At 36.1% G+C, this 18,536-nt stretch overlaps 1 protein-coding gene across 1 annotated transcript in view; it reads left to right on the top strand.

The window, feature by feature from the left end:
* Positions 1-18,536, top strand: part of BIRC6 (baculoviral IAP repeat containing 6) — a 266,933-nt gene that overhangs the window by 180,344 nt on the left and 68,053 nt on the right. Inside the window, exons 61-64 of the mRNA XM_011936037.1 lie at positions 8,677-8,977; positions 11,028-11,245; positions 13,191-13,355; positions 14,615-14,783. Coding sequence (XP_011791427.1) covers positions 8,677-8,977; positions 11,028-11,245; positions 13,191-13,355; positions 14,615-14,783 — 853 coding nt within the window. The remainder of the gene's footprint in view (positions 1-8,676; positions 8,978-11,027; positions 11,246-13,190; positions 13,356-14,614; positions 14,784-18,536) is intronic.

Raw genomic sequence — 18,536 nt, 5'->3', positions numbered from 1 at the left:
TTTATGTTATTGCTTACCTACTATTCTAAAAGATAGTTTTATTATAAGGTGATATAACTATGTTATAAGGTGATTGACATAGAATAAGTAAAATTTTATTTCTTACTAGACAATGATATAATTACTCAAAAGTTTGAAGCAGAAAAGACCCCAACATTTTCAGCATTATTATTGTTCAACATAAATGATTTTTTCTAATTTAGTATTCAGTGTGGTTCACTATATTGATTAGTAACTGGAAATGGGGGTCCTGGTAATACATACCTAAGGATGTGAAAGTGACTTTTGAATTGGGTACTTGGCAGAGTATGGAATAATTTTGAGTAGCATGATTTAAAAAAAAATCTAGATTACCTTGAACAGATTGTTAGATAAAATGTGGATGATAAAGCTTCTGCCAGTGAGGGCCTAGATGAAAGTAAGGATCATAGTGGATAAAACCTGTAATGTCTTAGAGAATATCTGAATTGTCATAAACAGACTTGGTATACATATGATGTTTAAAGTGCTGACAAGGAGGTTTAGAAGGAAATGAGGAACACATTACCAGAACCTGAAGGAAAAGGGATCTTTGTCATATAGTAGTGGAAATATTAGCTCATTGTGTCCTGAATGTAGAAAGCAGCACTTGATGTAATGAACTTGGATATTTAGCTGAGATTTCCACACAAAGTGGTGAAGGTATAGCTTGTTTTTTTCTTGCTGCTTATAGTGAAATGTGAGAGGAAAGATACAAATTGAGAGAAGAACTGTTGAAATACAAGCAATTAGTGTTTGTCAATTTGTGAAATTACCTATCCAGATGACAGAAGGTGCTAAAATTTAGAGATTCACTATCAGAAAAGCATGCTTCAAAGTATAAGCCTAGAGTGAGGCTGAACAACTTTTTGCTAGTGCCTTAGAAACCTCAAAAGTCAGAGTATTCAGTCACATAGAGGGCTCTCTGAAGAGATTAGGCATATAACTCGTGGATTTCCTCAGCCGTCTAAGCAGAAGCCAGGAATAGAGAATATGATGTGATGATGGAAGCACCCAACAGCCATGGAACGTGAGTAGTCTCTGGAAGCTGGAAAAGGTGAGGACCTATTATTCCCCAAGAGCCTCTAGAAGGAATGCAGCCTTAGATTTTAGTCCCATAAGACCTATTTTGGATTTCTGACCTCTGGAATTTTAAAATGATAAATTTGTGCTGTTTTGAGCCACTGAGTTTGTAGCAATGTGTTATAGCAGCAGTAGAAAACTAATACAGAGTTTGGTCTATAATTGTAATGCCCTTGTCTGGTTTTGGTGTCAGGATAATACTAGCTATATGGGATGGGTTGAGAATTTCTAATATATCAAATTACGGATACTGTTAGGTGTGTTTAATAAGAGACACTGGCCAGGCATGGTGTCACCCCAGCCTGTAATCCTGTAATCACGCCTGTAATCCCAGCACTTTGGGAGGCCAAGGCAGGAGAGTCACCCGAGGTCAGGAGTTTGAAATCAGCCTGGTCAACATGGTGAAACCCCGTCTCTACTAAAAATACAAAAATTAGCCCGATGTGGTAGTAGTTGCCTATAATCCCAGCTATTCAAGAGGCCGAGGCAAGAGAATTGCTTGAACCCGGGAGGTGGGGGTTGCAGTGAGCCGAGGTGGCGCCATTGCACTCCAGCCTGGGCGACAAGAATGAAACTCCATCTCAAAACAGAACAAAAAACAAAAAAGAGACACTGCAGATAATAACAGTAGTGAACTGGAAGATGTATCAAAAGAAATCATTCAGCTTGGTGCAGCGGCCAACGCTTGTAATCCCAGCACTTTGGGAGGCCGAGGCAGGCAGATCACCTGAGGTCAAGAGTTCGAGATCAGCCTGGCCAACATGGTGAAACTCTGTCTCTACGAAAAATACCAAAATTAGCTGGATGTGGTGGTGGGCGCTTGTAATCCCAGTTACTCGGGAGGCTGAGGCAGGAGAATCACTTGAACCTGGGTGGCAGAGGCTGCAGTGAGCCGAGATTGCGCCACTGCGCCCCAGCCTAGGTGACAGAACAAGACTCTTGTCTCAAAAAAAAAAAAAAAAGGTTCAAACTGAAGCATAGAAAGTGTAAGGAATAAAAAGAACATAAGAGCTGTATGGATTGAAGTGAAAAATTCGAACGTACCTGAATTTATAGACCCAGAAAGAGAGTGAGTTGAAACATGGACAGAAACAATATTGAGAAGAAGAAAAATTTCCCAAATAGATGTAAAACTTAAATCTCAATTCAACATGTAAGAAACTGTTAACTTCATGTAGGATATGCATGCCTGGAACTGTCATGGTAAAAGTGATTAAAAACAAAGACAGCTGGCCACTGCGGTGCATCCCTGAAATCCCAGCTACGCAGGAGACTGAAGTGGGAGGATTACTTGAGCCCATGGGTTCCAGACCACCTGGGCAACATAACAAGACCTCATCCCCCCAAAAAGAAAAAAGAAAATTTCTAAGACAATGAGAGAATATTAAAGCCAGCCATAAAGGAAGTGACCTATATTTTCAAAACAGCAGCAATAACACTAACAACTGGCCTTTCAACAGAAACCATATAAGCCAGGGAATTACAGCTTTAAAATGCTAGAAGACAGCAAGCAACAAGATAAAGCAAAACAATCTGTCATCCTAGAGTTTTATACCCATTGGAGAACATCTTCTACAATTCTTCACCGACCTTGCCCATAGCCTCTCAAAAATCAGTGATGGCAGAATAGCAAGTATGGGATTAACTCTGTTGTCTCTATAGTTAAAAACTCTAGACAAAATATATTTTAAAAGTTACTTAAAGGCTTTAAAGAGCAACTAGAAACAGGCAGAAATTTAAAGACAGAATTTAAGAGGATTTAAACACAGAATTAATAGAATCACATTCAGTGATATTAGTGTCTATACAGCTTTTCTCGGGGATATTCCTCAGTCTTTGTTGGGTGGGACAGGTAGAACTCAGATTTAAGCCACAGTCGTATTGGCTGGAGTTTGATTCTTCCATACTGGCTGGAAAATAACAATTCAGAAAGGAGGAAGCCAAAGCTGAGCAGCTCCAAATTCTGCACATCTCTAGCTGGCTCCAGAATTATTAAACATAGGCATTTTGAGAGCAAGCATGAATTAGAATGCTGAAAAAGCTGTGCAGAGATTTCAGCTACTGTCTATCACAGAGAGGATACAATTTGCAGTTTTAGTCCTGCTCAGAGATAAAAATCTTGGCTTTTCCATTGGAATTCCAAATGGCCCATACATTGAGAGTAAAGGCTACATCCTAATGAAGATTCACTTGAGAAATAAGGGAAAAATCAAAATAGACTCTTCTAATAAATTACAAAAGCCTCTAAGTTCAGGGTGATGTACCAATAATTTCCCTATCTGCTAAACAAAACTAAACACACTCCAAGGAAGATTTTAAAATCAAGAGTTGATACAACATCTCATCAACAATGTACAGTGTATGGCAGGGCATGGTGGCTCACGCCAGTAATCCCAGCACTTTGAAGTCCAAGGCAGGCAGATCACCTGAGCTCAGGAGTTCAAGACCAGCCTGGCCAACATGGTGAAACCCCATCTCTACTAAAAAATATGATAATTAGCCGGCAGTGGTGGTGTACCTCTGTAATCACAGCTACTTTGAGAGGCTGAGGCAGGAGAATTGCTTGAACCTGGGGGGCAGAGGTAGCAGTCAGCTGAGATCGTGTCACTGCACTCCAGCCTGGGTGACAGAGTGAGAGTCCATCTCTGTAGTTGAATGAATGAATGAATGAATGAATGTAAGTGTTTTAAATACCCCATTTGAAAAGCAAACATTTATCAGAATAGAGAAAAAAGCAAAGCCCAAGTATATGCTGTCTAAAGAGATGTGCTTGAAAGAAGAAAGCTGCTATCCCTATTTTTTAATATATGACAAAGTTAAATTATGGACCAGCATATAAGAAATAAAGAGGATCATTAAATATGAAAGTATTAATTCAAAATAAGTCATAACAATCCTAAATTTGTATTTAATAGCTTCAAAATACATGAATCAGAAATTTATAGAACTGAAGGAGGAACTAGATAAATCTACATTTCAGTAATAGATTATAACATTTATCTCTCAGTAAATGAAACAAAGTGAGGATGTAGGAGATTTTGGGAGAAACGCCCAAAACTTCTAGATGGACCTAACCAACGTTTATGGAACACAGCATTTACCAACTACAGGATGTACTTCTCTCCAAAGAAAGATGGACAGTATGCTGGCCTGTATAAAAGTCTCAGTACATTTTAAAAACATTAAAATCAAACCCAGTATGTTCTGTAACCACATCAGAATTAAATTGGAAATCATTAGCAGTAAGATCTAGAAAACCTCACATATTTGTAACTTAAGCAGTATAGTTTTAAATAATACATGGATGAAAGAGGAAATCACAATACATACTACAATATATTTCAAAATGATAATGCCAGCATGACATAGGATATAGCTAATGCTTATAATTAAGAGATTTATCAGTGATGTACACTCCCACCTCAGGAAACCAGGAAAACAGGCATACAGTTAACCAAAAATCAGAAGCAAGGAATTATTACAGTAAGAGCCAGAATCAGTTAAATATGAAACAAAAAAAGAGAAATAAGAAAACCATATATTTTGTCTTTTGAGACTTTTAGTAAAATTGATGAACTATGAAACTTTTTCAAGAAAAAGGGAGGCCGGGCACGGTGGCTCAAGCCTGTAATCCCAGCACTTTGGGAGGCCGAGACGGGCGGATCACGAGGTCAGGAGATGGAGACCATCCTGGCTAATACGATGAAACCCTGTCTCTTACTAAAAAATACAAAAAAAAAAAACTAGCCGGGCGAGGTGGCGGGCACCTGTAGTCCCAGCTACTCAGGAGGCTGAGGCGGGAGAATGGCGTAAACCCGGGAGGCGGAGCTTGCAGTGAGCTGAGATCCGGCCACTGCACTCCAGCCTGGGCGACAGAGCGGGACTCCGTCTCAAAGAAAAAAGAAAAAGGGAAACCACACAAATTGGACATCCACAAATGATGGCAAGCACATTGTTGTAATTTCTATAGAATAAAATAAGGTACTATTATAACCAACTTTATGCCAGCATATTTGATAATTTAGATATAATGGATAAATTCCTTGACAAATACAACCAGAATCAACATAAGAAGTGCATGTGTACGTTTGTGTGTATATACTCATACAGAATTATAATCAAATATACTGAATTTTTAGTCTGTTTTCATTTGTAAGTACCATGACTATGATTTTGAAATCACGTTAATCCTATGTTTCTCCAATTTAAACTAAAACTCATTTTTTGTTCTTAAATTGGAGCATTTGACTACTTTAGAAAGTATCATGTCTTCTCAGTTTGCTGTGACATAATGAGTATCAGAATTAAAGACATCACATGGTTGGAATATCGTAATTCCTAAAAGCCTGTGATATAAATAATATCTTGTTTATTGAATTTAAAATAATTTATTTGTGTTTTAGACATTATTCAAAGTGAACACGTCCTTATTAGACTCTTTCCTTTGGGAAATTGAGCTGTTTTATCCTAGTATATCAGAAATAAAATTTCTTTGTTGTTAATTGAGCAAAAGCATGCTTTTATGTACTTTTCAGTTTTGACTTTCAAAATGTGACATAATACAAGTGAATATAATATATGGTTTAAAAAATTAAATCCATCTTAATACCCTAAAGCAGTTCTGTTTGAATAGTTATACTTTTGACATTTGTATAAAAATCAGTTTATATTCTACTGTATGCTGCTTTTGCTGAACCTGGATTCTGAAATTAATCTTTGTTGATGCCTAAACCTGTGGTTGTCTCATTTGTATAGCTGTAATATACTTGCTGTATATTTAACTATACCTTATTGTGTGTAGTAGTCTTAATGTTGACTAGCATTTTTATTGTTTCCAGTTGTTAGCTATAATGAAAAAAGTTGTTGTGAAGAATTGTATATGTATCTAATATAAGACTTAAAAATTTTTATCTGTGTAATGGGAGATGGGAAATGATACATGATAGTGGTTTTGATTTGCTCTTCTGATATTCATGAAGTTGAGGGTCTTTCACTTGTTGAGGAATTTGAATGCTGTAAATCAAGAGTTGTTTAGTTTTGCTGTCTTTTTGCTTTCATTGTATTTGGTTTGTTTTGTGGCATCATTTGAGAAATAGTCTTTTAAGAAAACACTTAAGGTAAACACTTGAGGTAAAGTTCTGCTTCTATAGCAATGTTCTATTATCATATAGGCACTTTTATATGAAACTATCTTTTATGCAGCATAAAATAATAAATATAGAGGTACTTAAAAAAAAAGTTACCTGTAAAGGGTTTCAAAATGATTTAGAAGTGAAAAGTGCCCAAATTCCCATGTTCTTACAATTAGGCTATTTCATATTGTCATTCTGGCCTAAGCTTCAGTAGTCAAAATAGGCTGGCATCAAAATTGCAGCTGTTTTATTCAGTGTACAGATGCATGTAGTGTAGCCGTAGATCCACTTAAGACTGATCTAAGCTGTAGATCAGCTTAAGACTTTCACATATATATGTAAAAGAAGGAAGAAATAGTGAACTAATCACAGTTACCTCACCGTTCATTTAAAAATCACCCCACAGAGTTACCTATCGATCTACTACTGAAGTCATACAGGAAGCTTAGGAATGATCCTCATGTTTTAAGTGAATAGTGAGATAACTCTGTGATTAGCTCACTGTTCATTTAATTATATGTTTGCGTGTAGAACTTCAAATTAGTATTTAGTGAAGTGCGTTATTCATGGCCATGCAAGATAAATAGAATATTTCTAAATGAAATGAAAAGTTTGTAGGGCAACCATGCTCAGAATTGGAGTTTCTCTTTGAATTATTAAGATTAAATTATAGACACGATGCTCCTTTACTCCTAGGTGCAGGAAACTTCTCTTAGATAACCACAGTACAATTATACAAATCAGAAGTTCGCATTGACTCTACAATGGACTGCAAATCTTACTCAGCTTTTGCCGGTTGTCCTTCTAATGTTCTTTAGGGCCAAAGAAAAAGAAATCAATTTTCTTTTGCATGGTTTGAGGGTACTAGTAGTTCAGGATCATCTGTTGCATTTTGTTGTCTTGTAGTCTTCAATCTGTAACAATTCTACTATCTTTATTTATCTTTCATGGCCTTGATGGTCTTGGCAATTTTCAAGAATACATGCTAGAAATTATGTCTATATATATATTTACACATATGTACATACATGTGTTTTCTAGGTATGTTTGCTGATAGGACCCAGAGGCAGACTCCCCCTAGTGATGTATGCATATATATCTTCCATATTGTCATTTTAAAAATTTTCCATTAAAAGAAATCAGGGCTCCTTGGAGAAATTCTAGTATTGAGGAAGGGTATATAGAACATGAGCCTAGAATGTTTTGCTGTGTTAGAAAGCAAGGAAATGCTTAAAGAACGATGGGGGATAAGTTAATAGCAAGCAGGATCCTGCTTTAATGGGGTCTCAGAGACCAATTCTTATTCCCCTCAAGCATCAGAATTAATAATGATAGTAACAATATACCTGTGTAATAAAGTTAGAGTCCATACTGATAGAAATTAATGGACAAGAAGGGAATGTTTTTCCTTATAGCTTGATGCCAGCTAATAAATGTAGAAAGAATGACAGAATTAGAAAGTCTCCTTTTGATAACCACAGTAGTAATAATTGTTTTAGGAACAATTATAAAAATGCTAAGACTGCCGGGCGCGGTGGCTCAAGCCTGTAATCCCAACACTTTGGGAGGCCGAGACGGGCGGATCACGAGGTCAGGAGATCGAGACCATCCTGGCTAACATGGTGAAACCCCATCTCTACTAAAAAATACAAAAAAAAAAACTAGCCGGGCGAGGTGGCGGCGCCTGTAGTCCCAGCTACCCGAGAGGCTGAGGCAGGAGAATGGCGTGAACCCTGGAGGCGGAGCTTGCAGTGAACTGAGATCCGGCCACAGCACTCCAGCCTGGGTGACAGAGTGAGACTCCGTCTCAAAAAAAAAAAAAAAAAAAAAAGCTAAGACTGACTGTTCAAAAGTTTGGCGAGAAATAGGTATTTAAATAGTCTCAAGAATCTGCATACAGTTACTTAACTAATTATAAAGGTGGAAATAATAACTAATATAGCTACACTTGGCAGACGCTGCCATACTTTGGATGTCATGTGCGTCTTGATGTTTGGTAGCTTGTTTTTATTTTTATTTATTTTTTTGAGATCATTTTCTCACCTAGGCTGGAGTGCAGTGGTGTGATCTTGGCTCACTGCACCTTCCACCTACTGGGTTCAGGTGTTTCTCCTGCCTCAGCCTCCTGAGTAGCTGGGACTACAGGCGTGCACCACCACACCTGGCTAATTTCTGTATTTTTAGTAGAGACGGGGTTTCACTGTGTTGGCCAGGCTAGTCTCAAATTCCTGACTTCAAGTGATCCACCTGCGTCAGCCTCCCAAAGTGCTGGGATTACAGGCGTGAGCCACTGTGCCCAGCTGGAAGCTTGTTTTTTAAAGCAGGTAGTTTTATTAATCCTTATGGTCCTATATTTTAAAGAGATCATTTAAAGTTAAGTCTTTACTTTGAATCTGATGTTGAAAATGTGAACAGCCAAGCAAACACTTTTCTTTTTCTTTAGGTGAGTGCTCCAGTTGTAACATCCACCACTCAGGAAAAGCCAAAGGATAGCGATCAGTTTGAATGGGTGACCATTGAACAGTCAGGGGAGTTAGTTTATGAAGCACCAGAAACTATCGCGGCTGAACCTCCACCTATCAAGTCAGCAGTACAGACCATGTCCCCCATACCTGCCCATTCTTTGGCTGCTTTTGGATTATTTCTTCGTCTTCCGGGCTATGCCGAAGTGCTACTGAAAGAGAGAAAACATGCCCAGTGCCTTCTTCGATTGGTATTGGGAGTAACAGATGATGGAGAAGGAAGTAAGTGTTTAGTATTACATTTATTAACACATATGTGAATAGATTGTGTAAAGTTATCCAGATCATTGCCTGTTGTCATCATTTATTTCCTTCATAGTTAAGCTGATAGATGATTTGTTGTAGGTGGTGTTGTAAGTGGTTAGTTATAATAAATCCTAAAGAATCTTCGTTTTCATCTCTGTATTCATTCAAAAATTATTTTCCTTGTGCTGACAAAACTGTTGGGCATCACTGGAGGGATTTAAACATGAAGCAGTTATTTAGAGCTACCCCCAAGTAGCTAATGTTCTCCAGTAATAGTAACAAGGGACGTATATAAACATGTAGACTTAGGAAGTTATAAAATCCCTTGAGCACTCTTGAGTGCAGTATTATGGAGAAACACACATGTGAGATTATTTATTTACTACACAGCAATGTGAATGAAGTGGGATGGTAGTTTTTAGTGGGGCCTTGAAGGACAGGTTAGTTTTAGGTTGCGATGAGTTATCTCAGAAAGAAAATAAATGGAATGAGCAGTGTTTCCAGGTTAAAATCTATGAGAGGGGATAAGTTAGCTGATGAAAATTTGTACAAAAGGCAGCATTGTGAACATTTTAAAAGCTAATATTGGTAACAGATCATGGCTTAGATTTTATTTTGAATAGCAATAAAGGTTTATTAAAATGTGTTAAGATCAGTGATGTGTTAAATATAGTTTTTTTTAGAAAATGAATCTGGTAGGAATACTTAGATTAAAGAGAACAGAATCAGGAAAATAATGCCATAATATGTATTCATGATAATATAGAATAATAAGAGAAAGCTGTGATGATTGTTTCCTTTGGGTTGGCATTGTTATTTAATAGAAAGAAAAACTGAAGAATTACAGGATAGCCTCACAAGTAGATTTTCATTTGGGTGACCTGTACATTTTCACTTACTGTTTATTCTCTTAATATTTACTAGACAATTAATACTTCCTTATGTTATTTTAAAATCACAAGGTTTTGATTTGGTTGATTTCTTTCACATGCCATTTAGAAAGAATAAACTGTTAAGTCCTGTACTACAAAGTATATTTAATCTAATAAAACTATATGAATTTATTTGTAGATCTCGAAACTCTGAAGCTATCAAATATTCAAAGTAAATATTTTTTCCTTTGTATTTTCCTAACAACAAAAATCCCTCATAAATGGTGGCATATAAGTGGACCTGTGTAGTTTAAACCTTTGTTATTCAGGTATCAACTGTATTTATTTTAGTAGGTCAGGAATTTCTAATTGCTTGATCTGATTTTTTTTTTTTAAGTAGGTAGAGGGGTAAGAACCATTTTTTACTGATACATAATAGTTGTACATATTTATGTTAAACATATGATATTTTGATACAGACATAGAATGTGTAATAAGAACCATGATATTTCAACACTCTGTTACTACAGTGTTAAAGTAGGTGTAACCCTAAACAGAAAAGGAAAAAAAAAATGCCTTTCTATAATATCACACTATTTTTAATGCATATACAATGAATTTTTATTAAAAAGCATAGTTATGATATCTCTTTCTGTAATAATTGTTTCGTGTACCATCCACATAGCATTGCTTTGTTTGCATTTAATACCCCTTCCTGGCTAGAACACAGTAGAACACTATTGGGAAAAAAATAATTTTACTTGTTCATTATCTGTTCATGGTTAAAGCTACTCCCAAGGAAAGCAGTTACTTTCTTACTGTTGTAAGATACTACTAATGCTTCTTTTCTATTGTTCAGGTTTTAGTTTAAATTCTATTTGTAATAATTTTGACATAATCTATAGCTATTATTGTACATGTTTCCATTTTTTTTGAGGTTTATGTGTACTGTGTCTGACAGAGTTTTTCCTGACACTTATTCGTGATTAAATTTTAAGATATTACTGTTCTATTTGTAGTATTTGGTTTTTTAAATAATTTAGTGATATTATTTTGTATTACAGTGTCATTATTAATTTATGATCCTGTATGTAGCCTCTTATTATGCTTTCAACTGTTTTTAATCTTGAAGTCCTCTTCTTTTTTCAATCTAGGTCATATTCTTCAATCTCCATCAGCCAATGTGCTTCCAACCCTTCCTTTCCACGTCCTTCGTAGCTTGTTTAGCACTACACCTTTGACAACTGATGATGGTGTACTTCTAAGGCGGATGGCGTTGGAAATTGGAGCCTTACACCTCATTCTTGTCTGTCTCTCTGCTTTGAGCCACCATGCCCCACGAGTTCCAAACTCTAGCGTGAATCAAACTGAGGTAGGTTCACTTTTAATTATTTCAGTTATTAAAAAAACTAGTTTTAGTTAGGGAGTACAGAGTAAAGTTTTTTTCTGAGGTAATCTTTCAGAGACTTGGGTGTTCCATTTTCACATCTAAGAGGATATTTAAAACAGACATTATAAATTAATTGGTTTCTCTGTTAGTCTCCTTCAGTAAACCAAAAAGAAACCTATCTACTTGTAAAACAGAAAGGATTTAAGTGCTTAATAAGCTTTCCCATTTGCCAAGACACTAAATTTATACAGTGATCCTTCTTCCTTTCCTTTTTGAACTTTTAAGAATAATATTATAGAATGGGGGTTGTGGGTAGGAATCTAGCCAGTGCAGTAAGACAGGAAATTCAAGAAAGAGAAAAATTCCTCCTTATTTCAATATGATTTAATTGTATTGTAGAAAATACCAGAATAGGCTGGGCGCTGTGGCTCACGCCTGTAATCCTAGCACTTTGGGAGGCCGAGGCGGGTGGATCACCTGAGGTCAGGAGTTCGAGACCAGCCTGGCCAACATGGTGAAACCCCGTCTCTACTAAAAATGCAAAAATTCACTGGATGTGGTGGCGGGCACCTGTAATCCCAGCTACTGGGGAGGCGGAGGTGGGAGAATCACTTGAACCCAGGAAGCGGAGGTTGCAGTGAGCCGAGATTGTGCCATTGCACTCCAGACTGGGCAACAAGAGCGAAACTTTGTCTCCAAAAAAAAAAAAAAGAAGAAAAGAAAATACCAAAATAATTAGTGGCATAAGTGAGTTTATTAATGATACAACATGGGGTCAGTATATTAAAATTAATGTTTACATACTAGCAATAGACACATAAAATGAACTTTATAAAGATATATTTTAGAATAGCACCAAAAATAGAAAGTATCTATGAATAAATCTGAAAAATATGTATAATACCTCTTTATGAATTTTTTGGCCAGGCATGGTAGCTCATGTCTGTAATCCCAGCACTTTGGGAGGTGGAGGCAGACAGATCACTTAAGGTTGGGATTTCAACACCACCCTGGCCAGCATCGTGAAACTTCATCTGTATTAAAATTACAAAAATTAGCCGGGCCTGGTGGCTCACACCTATATTCCCAGCAACTTGGGAGGCTGAGGCAGGGGAATCTGTCTGTGCTCATGTATATCTTCGATGGGTTAGATATGGTAGTGCAATGATATTATTTCTTCCCAGATCAATCCTTAAGTTTGATACCAGGTTCATTTTGGAGGAAGTTTACAAGCCATTTATAAAATGTATATAAACATGCAAAGGGTTAGGAATAGTTGAGATACCCTTTTACTATATCCTAAAAAGATCTGCTCATATCTCAATTCAATTTTGAGTCATTGACTTTTTAGGTTCTAGGGTGGTTTATCCCTTCTTTTCTTGATACATATTCTAAAATATTTATTTATTTATTCTTAAATATAAGCACTTTCTCTCCATTTACCCCTTCCCCAGCCCCTGGCAGTTAGCAATCTGCATTCTGTCTCCATGCATTTACCTATTCTGGATATTGCATATAAATTGAATCATGTAATGTATTGTTCCTTGCGTCTGTCTTCTTTCAGTGTAATGTTTTCTAGGTTTATTCATGTAGCATATATCAGTATTTCATTTCTTCTTATGGCTGAATAAATATCCTGTTTGTTGATCCATTCATCTGTTGATTGGTATCTGGGCTATTTTCTAATAATCTTTTAGTTTAAATGGTGCTACTGTAAACGTGTGTCTATTTCAGTACCAGTTTTTAATCTGTTTTAGTACTAGAAGTGGAATTTCTGGGCCATACAGAAAATCTGTGTTTAGTTTTTTTGAGCAACCACCAAACTGTTTTCCATAGTAGCTGCATCATTTTACTTTCCCAGTGATAAATATTTTTGAAGATAAGCAAAACCAAATTGTAATAGATTTTCATTTTTTGTTATTTTAAGCCACAGGTGTCAAGCTCTCATAACCCTACATCAACAGAAGAACAACAGTTATATTGGGCCAAAGGAACTGGCTTTGGAACAGGCTCTACAGCTTCTGGGTGGGATGTGGAACAAGCCTTAACTAAACAGAGGCTGGAAGAGGAACATGTTACCTGCCTTCTGCAGGTATATTTTGTAAACTTGATATCATTCATAATAATGTGTTTTTTTTGTATTATTTTAAAATATTGATAACTAATCCAACTATCCTCAGCTATGTGTATACCCGCTTGTGGTTCTTGCTTCCCAGTGCATTCTAAGATACTACTGGATAAAGATTGTTCTTGCTTACTTGTAACTCTGTATTTCTTCCCTCTCAACTAGCTTCTTCACTGAGAGGAAAGTGGCAGGGATGAAATTATCTAGTAGCTGGAAGATGCATCTTCCTACAGGCATTTTCTTGTTTAATGTGTTGTATGTGGGCTTTTTTTTTTTTTAACTGTTACTTTTTTATATGCATTTTGGTTGCTTTTTTTTTTTTTTGAAACGGAGTTCACTCCATGGCCCAGGCTGGAGTGCAGTGGCATGATTTCGGCTCACTGCAACCTCCACCTCCCAGATTCATGGTTGCTTACATTTTTAAAGATAACTTTTCGGCTGGGCATGATGGCTTACGCCTGTAATCCCAGCACTTTGAGAAGCCAACGTAGGTGGATCACCGGAGGTCAGGAGTTTGAGACATGGTGAAACCCTGTCTCTACTAATAATACAAAAATTAGCTAGGCTTGGTGGCACACACCTGTAATCCCAGCTACTCAGTAGGCTGAGGCAGGAGAATCACTTAAACCCAGGAGGCAGAGGTTGCAGTGAGCCAAGATTACGCCATTCCACTCCAGTCTGGGCGACAAGAGTGAAACTCCGTCTCAAAAAAATAAATAGATAAATAACTTTTCTAGATTCAGGCAAGTTGAACAAGAATAGAAAGTCTTTATACCACAGTATAGGGGAAATACTTAATGAAAAGATTAGCTTTGCTTCCTGCATCAGCTAATTGAAGTTGGTTAACACATTGAATGTGTCTTCTGCAACTCTAGAATGCTCCTTCTAGTATAAAGTTCTAAGATTTTGTTACCCTCAAACTGTGAATTGCATCTATTCAATAAAATATGTAAATAATACAGAGTTGCTGCTGTGTTTTTATGTCCACAGTTGTATTGTTTTTATATGTCTAGTCATATGTAATGTACCATCCTTTGTAAGCAACACTCTCAGACAAAACAGATCCTTCCCTTTTGAAAATTTAAACAAATAGTAATTTTAAAACATCATATAAGGTACTAAGTAGAAAATATGTACTGTTAGTATTCAGATTGAATTTCTAACCTACCATAAAAATTTTTGAAGTATGTGAAACTGAAATCCAAATTAATTTCAACAATTTTTAGGTTCTTGCCAGTTACATAAATCCTGTGAGTAGTGCGGTAAATGGAGAAGCTCAGTCATCTCATGAGACTAGAGGGCAGAACAGTAATGCCCTTCCTTCTGTACTTCTCGAGCTTCTCAGTCAGTCCTGCCTCATCCCAGCCATGTCATCTTATCTACGAAATGATTCAGGTAAATAATCCCTGTAAATGTCTTTGTGGATGAATAATTTTGTTTGCTTATTTTATCGTTGTCTAACAGTAAGCTTCAATTGAAATACTTGATGGATTTATTTCCTAAAAAGTATTCTGGAAATATTTGGTTGTTTTTTGGTGCCCTTAATTTGATACTGTGTCATCACTTACCCTAGAACACAGAATAAAAGTTTTATTATTCCTTTGTCTTTATCTGTGAAAGGTGAAAGTATACTTTTTCCTTTTAATTATCTGTAACTGAAAATAATAGGACAAAGTCTAACAACTTCATGACATCATTCTGATCTGAATATAATCAAACTTCTGTGGATTTTAAATATTTTTGTCAAACACTATTGCTGACAACAGTTATTTTTGAAGAAAAGCAGATACATAAATCACTGAAGTTCATAGGTACTTCATAAGAAGATGATTAATTTCTTAAAATTCAATAATAAAAGTACTGTAGCTACTTATTTTGCCAGCATACAACTCATTATTGATTGAATAATATAGTTTATTATTTCTTTGGTTACAGAATTATCATCTAAGAAGTATATTCTTTTCCTAAGAATAGAAAGTTACATGTTCAGAAATGTGTAGATATTTCCAAGAGAAACAAGCAGTTAACAGCTACTTCTTTCAGCCAAAACCTTTATTATTTATTATTTCAACTCTGTTCTCATATTCTTATCTCTGTCTTTATTTATATTCTTACTCATGAAAATAAACATGTATGTATTTCATTAATTTATTAAGGAAGAATAGATAAGGAAAACAATGGGAGTGAATCTTGGTAGTCTATTTTGTGGTTGGTAGCCGCTAAGTGACACAATTGGATTTTGGTAAAAGTGTTAGTATTTGAAGGGATTATCGCCCATATTCCCCAGTATCAGAAGGATTGTTGTCCTTTAAAAATGTGCCATTTCCGTCCGGGCGCGGTGGCTCAAGCCTGTAATCCCAGCACTTTGGGAGACCGAGACGGGCGGATCACGAGGTCAGGAGATCGAGACCATCCTGGCTAACGTGGTGAAACCCCGTCTCTACTAAAAAAATACAAAAAAAAAACTAGCCGGGTGAGGTAGTGGGCGCCTGTAGTCCCAGCTACTTGGGAGGCTGAGGTAGAAGAATGGCATAAACTCGGGAGGCAGAGCTTGCAGTGAGCTGAGATCCGGCCACTGCACTCCAGCCTGGGTGACAGAGCAAGACTCTGTCTCAAAAAAAAAAAAAAAAGTGCCATTTCCCAGTCTGTCTCAGACTTCTTCATGAAAGTATTAGACTGATTTTTTTGTTTGTTTAGATTGACCTGTTTGGTACATCAGATTGGTCTTTTTAAAAAAGTAGATGTCAAATGCATAGTATATTTTTTGATTAAAATGTTTTGAGACTATAATTTTAATTTTAGATTATATAGAACAATTGAATAGGGTGAGATGGATTTCTCTTTATCTCATGTCTCTGTTATTGAAGTATTATTTTCTTAATTCTTATACTTTGAAGACCTGACCTACCAAAAATTCTAAATTTCTGTTTTAGTCTGAAATTGACTCTCTTGTAACACTGAGCTTTTACCTTTATGATTCATTGTCAAAAAGGAAATCCAGGATTATTTACATAATATTTACAGTAATTGCTATTCATGTAAGTGCACTTCCTGGGAAGGTATGTATGTTAACAAACTGATTTTTGGTAAATGTATGGAATTGCAGAGACTTAGATATTATATCTTGGAACTATTTTAGAAATTTAATGTGACAGATCAAAGTTTGACCTTTCTTTTGTGATTCATTATTTTCCTGGAAAAAAAATTTCTTTCATCAGGCTTTAGATGTTCTTGAATTTGGTACCTTGTCCAGTGGTTAATTCTAATTGATATATTTGGATGTGGTAACAAATACTTATTTTGAGATAATACCTTGTATTAAGATAAAATGATGTAACTTGTATTCGGTAGATTAAACGGCAGCATGCCTCCTAAATGATATTAAATATGGATTGTTTTCAGGAAAACACAGCTTAATATTATATAAGTAAAAATATGTAAGTAAATAATTATATAAGTAAATATAAATATAAAAATATAAATATATAGTTATCAGTTTTGGTTAGAATAGTAATAATTAATTTTTTAAGTGGCTGTTATTTGTTTATTTGAGACAGGGTTTCCCTCTGTCACCCAGGCTGGAATGCAGTGGCACGATCTTGGCTTGCTGCAACCAAGCTCAAGCAATTTTCCTGCCTCAAGCAATTGCTCAAGCAATTTTCCTGCCTCAGCATCCTGAGTAGGTGGGATTACAGACATGCAGCAGCATGCCCGGCTAATTTTTGTATTTTTGGTAGAGATGGGGTTTCACCATGTTAGCCAGGCTGGTCTCAAATCCTGGCCCATGTGATCTGCCCACCTTGGCCTCCAAAAGTGCTAGATATGCAGATGTGAGCCAACACACCCTGCCTTAAGTGGCATTTAAAAATCTGAACAAATTATCTAGCCAGAGTCTTCCTTAGACTTAGTAAAATTTCTATTTTGCAAAATTAGTCTAAAGTTTATTTTCCAGTTTTTTCATTTGTGTATATAGTATTATTTTTGGCAATGTGGGAGTTGAGGTATGTGACAGGATCCACTCCACAATCTTTTACTTCATTTAGTTGTCATGTCCTTTTCTTCTCCTATAATCTGGAAGAGTTCCTAGTCTATCTTTATCTTTCATAATACTGATATTTTTATAGAATGTAACGATTTATTTTATAGAATATTCTACAGATTGGTCTGTGAGTGTGAGAGTAGTCCTCATAATTTTACCTGAGATAATTGTATTCAAGGGATGACTTGCTTATATTGCTATCAGATGATATACAAAAACACAGGCCTAATATAATGATCTTTTCTGAGAACTTTAGAAAATAATGCCGATTTTCGTTCTATAACATGTTTTTAAATGATTGGTGAGCAAGACAAGAAAATATAGGGAACACACTAGTTTATGCCCTACTTTCAGTGCAGAGATTGGTCTGTCATTGATTTTAAATGTCAGTTGTGGTTTCTGTCCCACACACTTTTTGCCCTTATTTTCTGGCTACAGGTATACGTCAGATACTTTGTAATCTTCAAACTTTTATGTTTAATGACTATTAAAGATTGAGATGAATACCAGAGTCTGCTCCTCATTTTAATAAAACCTTCAAGTTCTCATATTAATGAGTTTACTATGTAGCTGGTTAGCTAAGTCTGTTTTATTTCAATGGAAGTTTAAAAACTGGCCTGAACATATTAAATGATAATACTAAGCTGGCCATAAGGATCAACAATAATTGCACATAAAATTGATCTTCAGTTTTAGTTCTGAACATCTTTGCATCAAAGGTGAAAAGAGAATGTTGTTAGTTGTAAAATTATTACCAGAATAGAAGAAGCATACAAGCTCCTTAGGGGAAAGGACAACCTTTTTTCCATTACTAACTTGTCGCAATTCTACAACTGAGACACAGATCCTATTCTCCAGAGGCAGGCACTGATTATATTTAGTGATTTAATCATTAAGTATATTTAGCCATTAAATAGTTGCCTAAGAACTTTTTACTTGCATAATAATGGCTGCGCCATTATTTAACCTAATTTACTTTTAGATTGTTATTTTAATTTGTAAAATTTAAAATTATGCCGGGCGCGGTGGCTCAAGCCTGTAATCCCAGCACTTTGGGAGGCCGAGACGGGCAGATCACGAGGTCAGGAGATCGAGACCATCCTGGCTAA

Source organism: Colobus angolensis, unplaced genomic scaffold, assembly GCF_000951035.1.
Source record: "Colobus angolensis palliatus isolate OR3802 unplaced genomic scaffold, Cang.pa_1.0 Scaffold15, whole genome shotgun sequence".
Taxonomy (NCBI): Eukaryota; Metazoa; Chordata; class Mammalia; order Primates; family Cercopithecidae; genus Colobus; species Colobus angolensis.
Note: the sequence above shows the minus strand (reverse complement) of the source record. Positions and strands in the feature narration are given on the sequence as shown.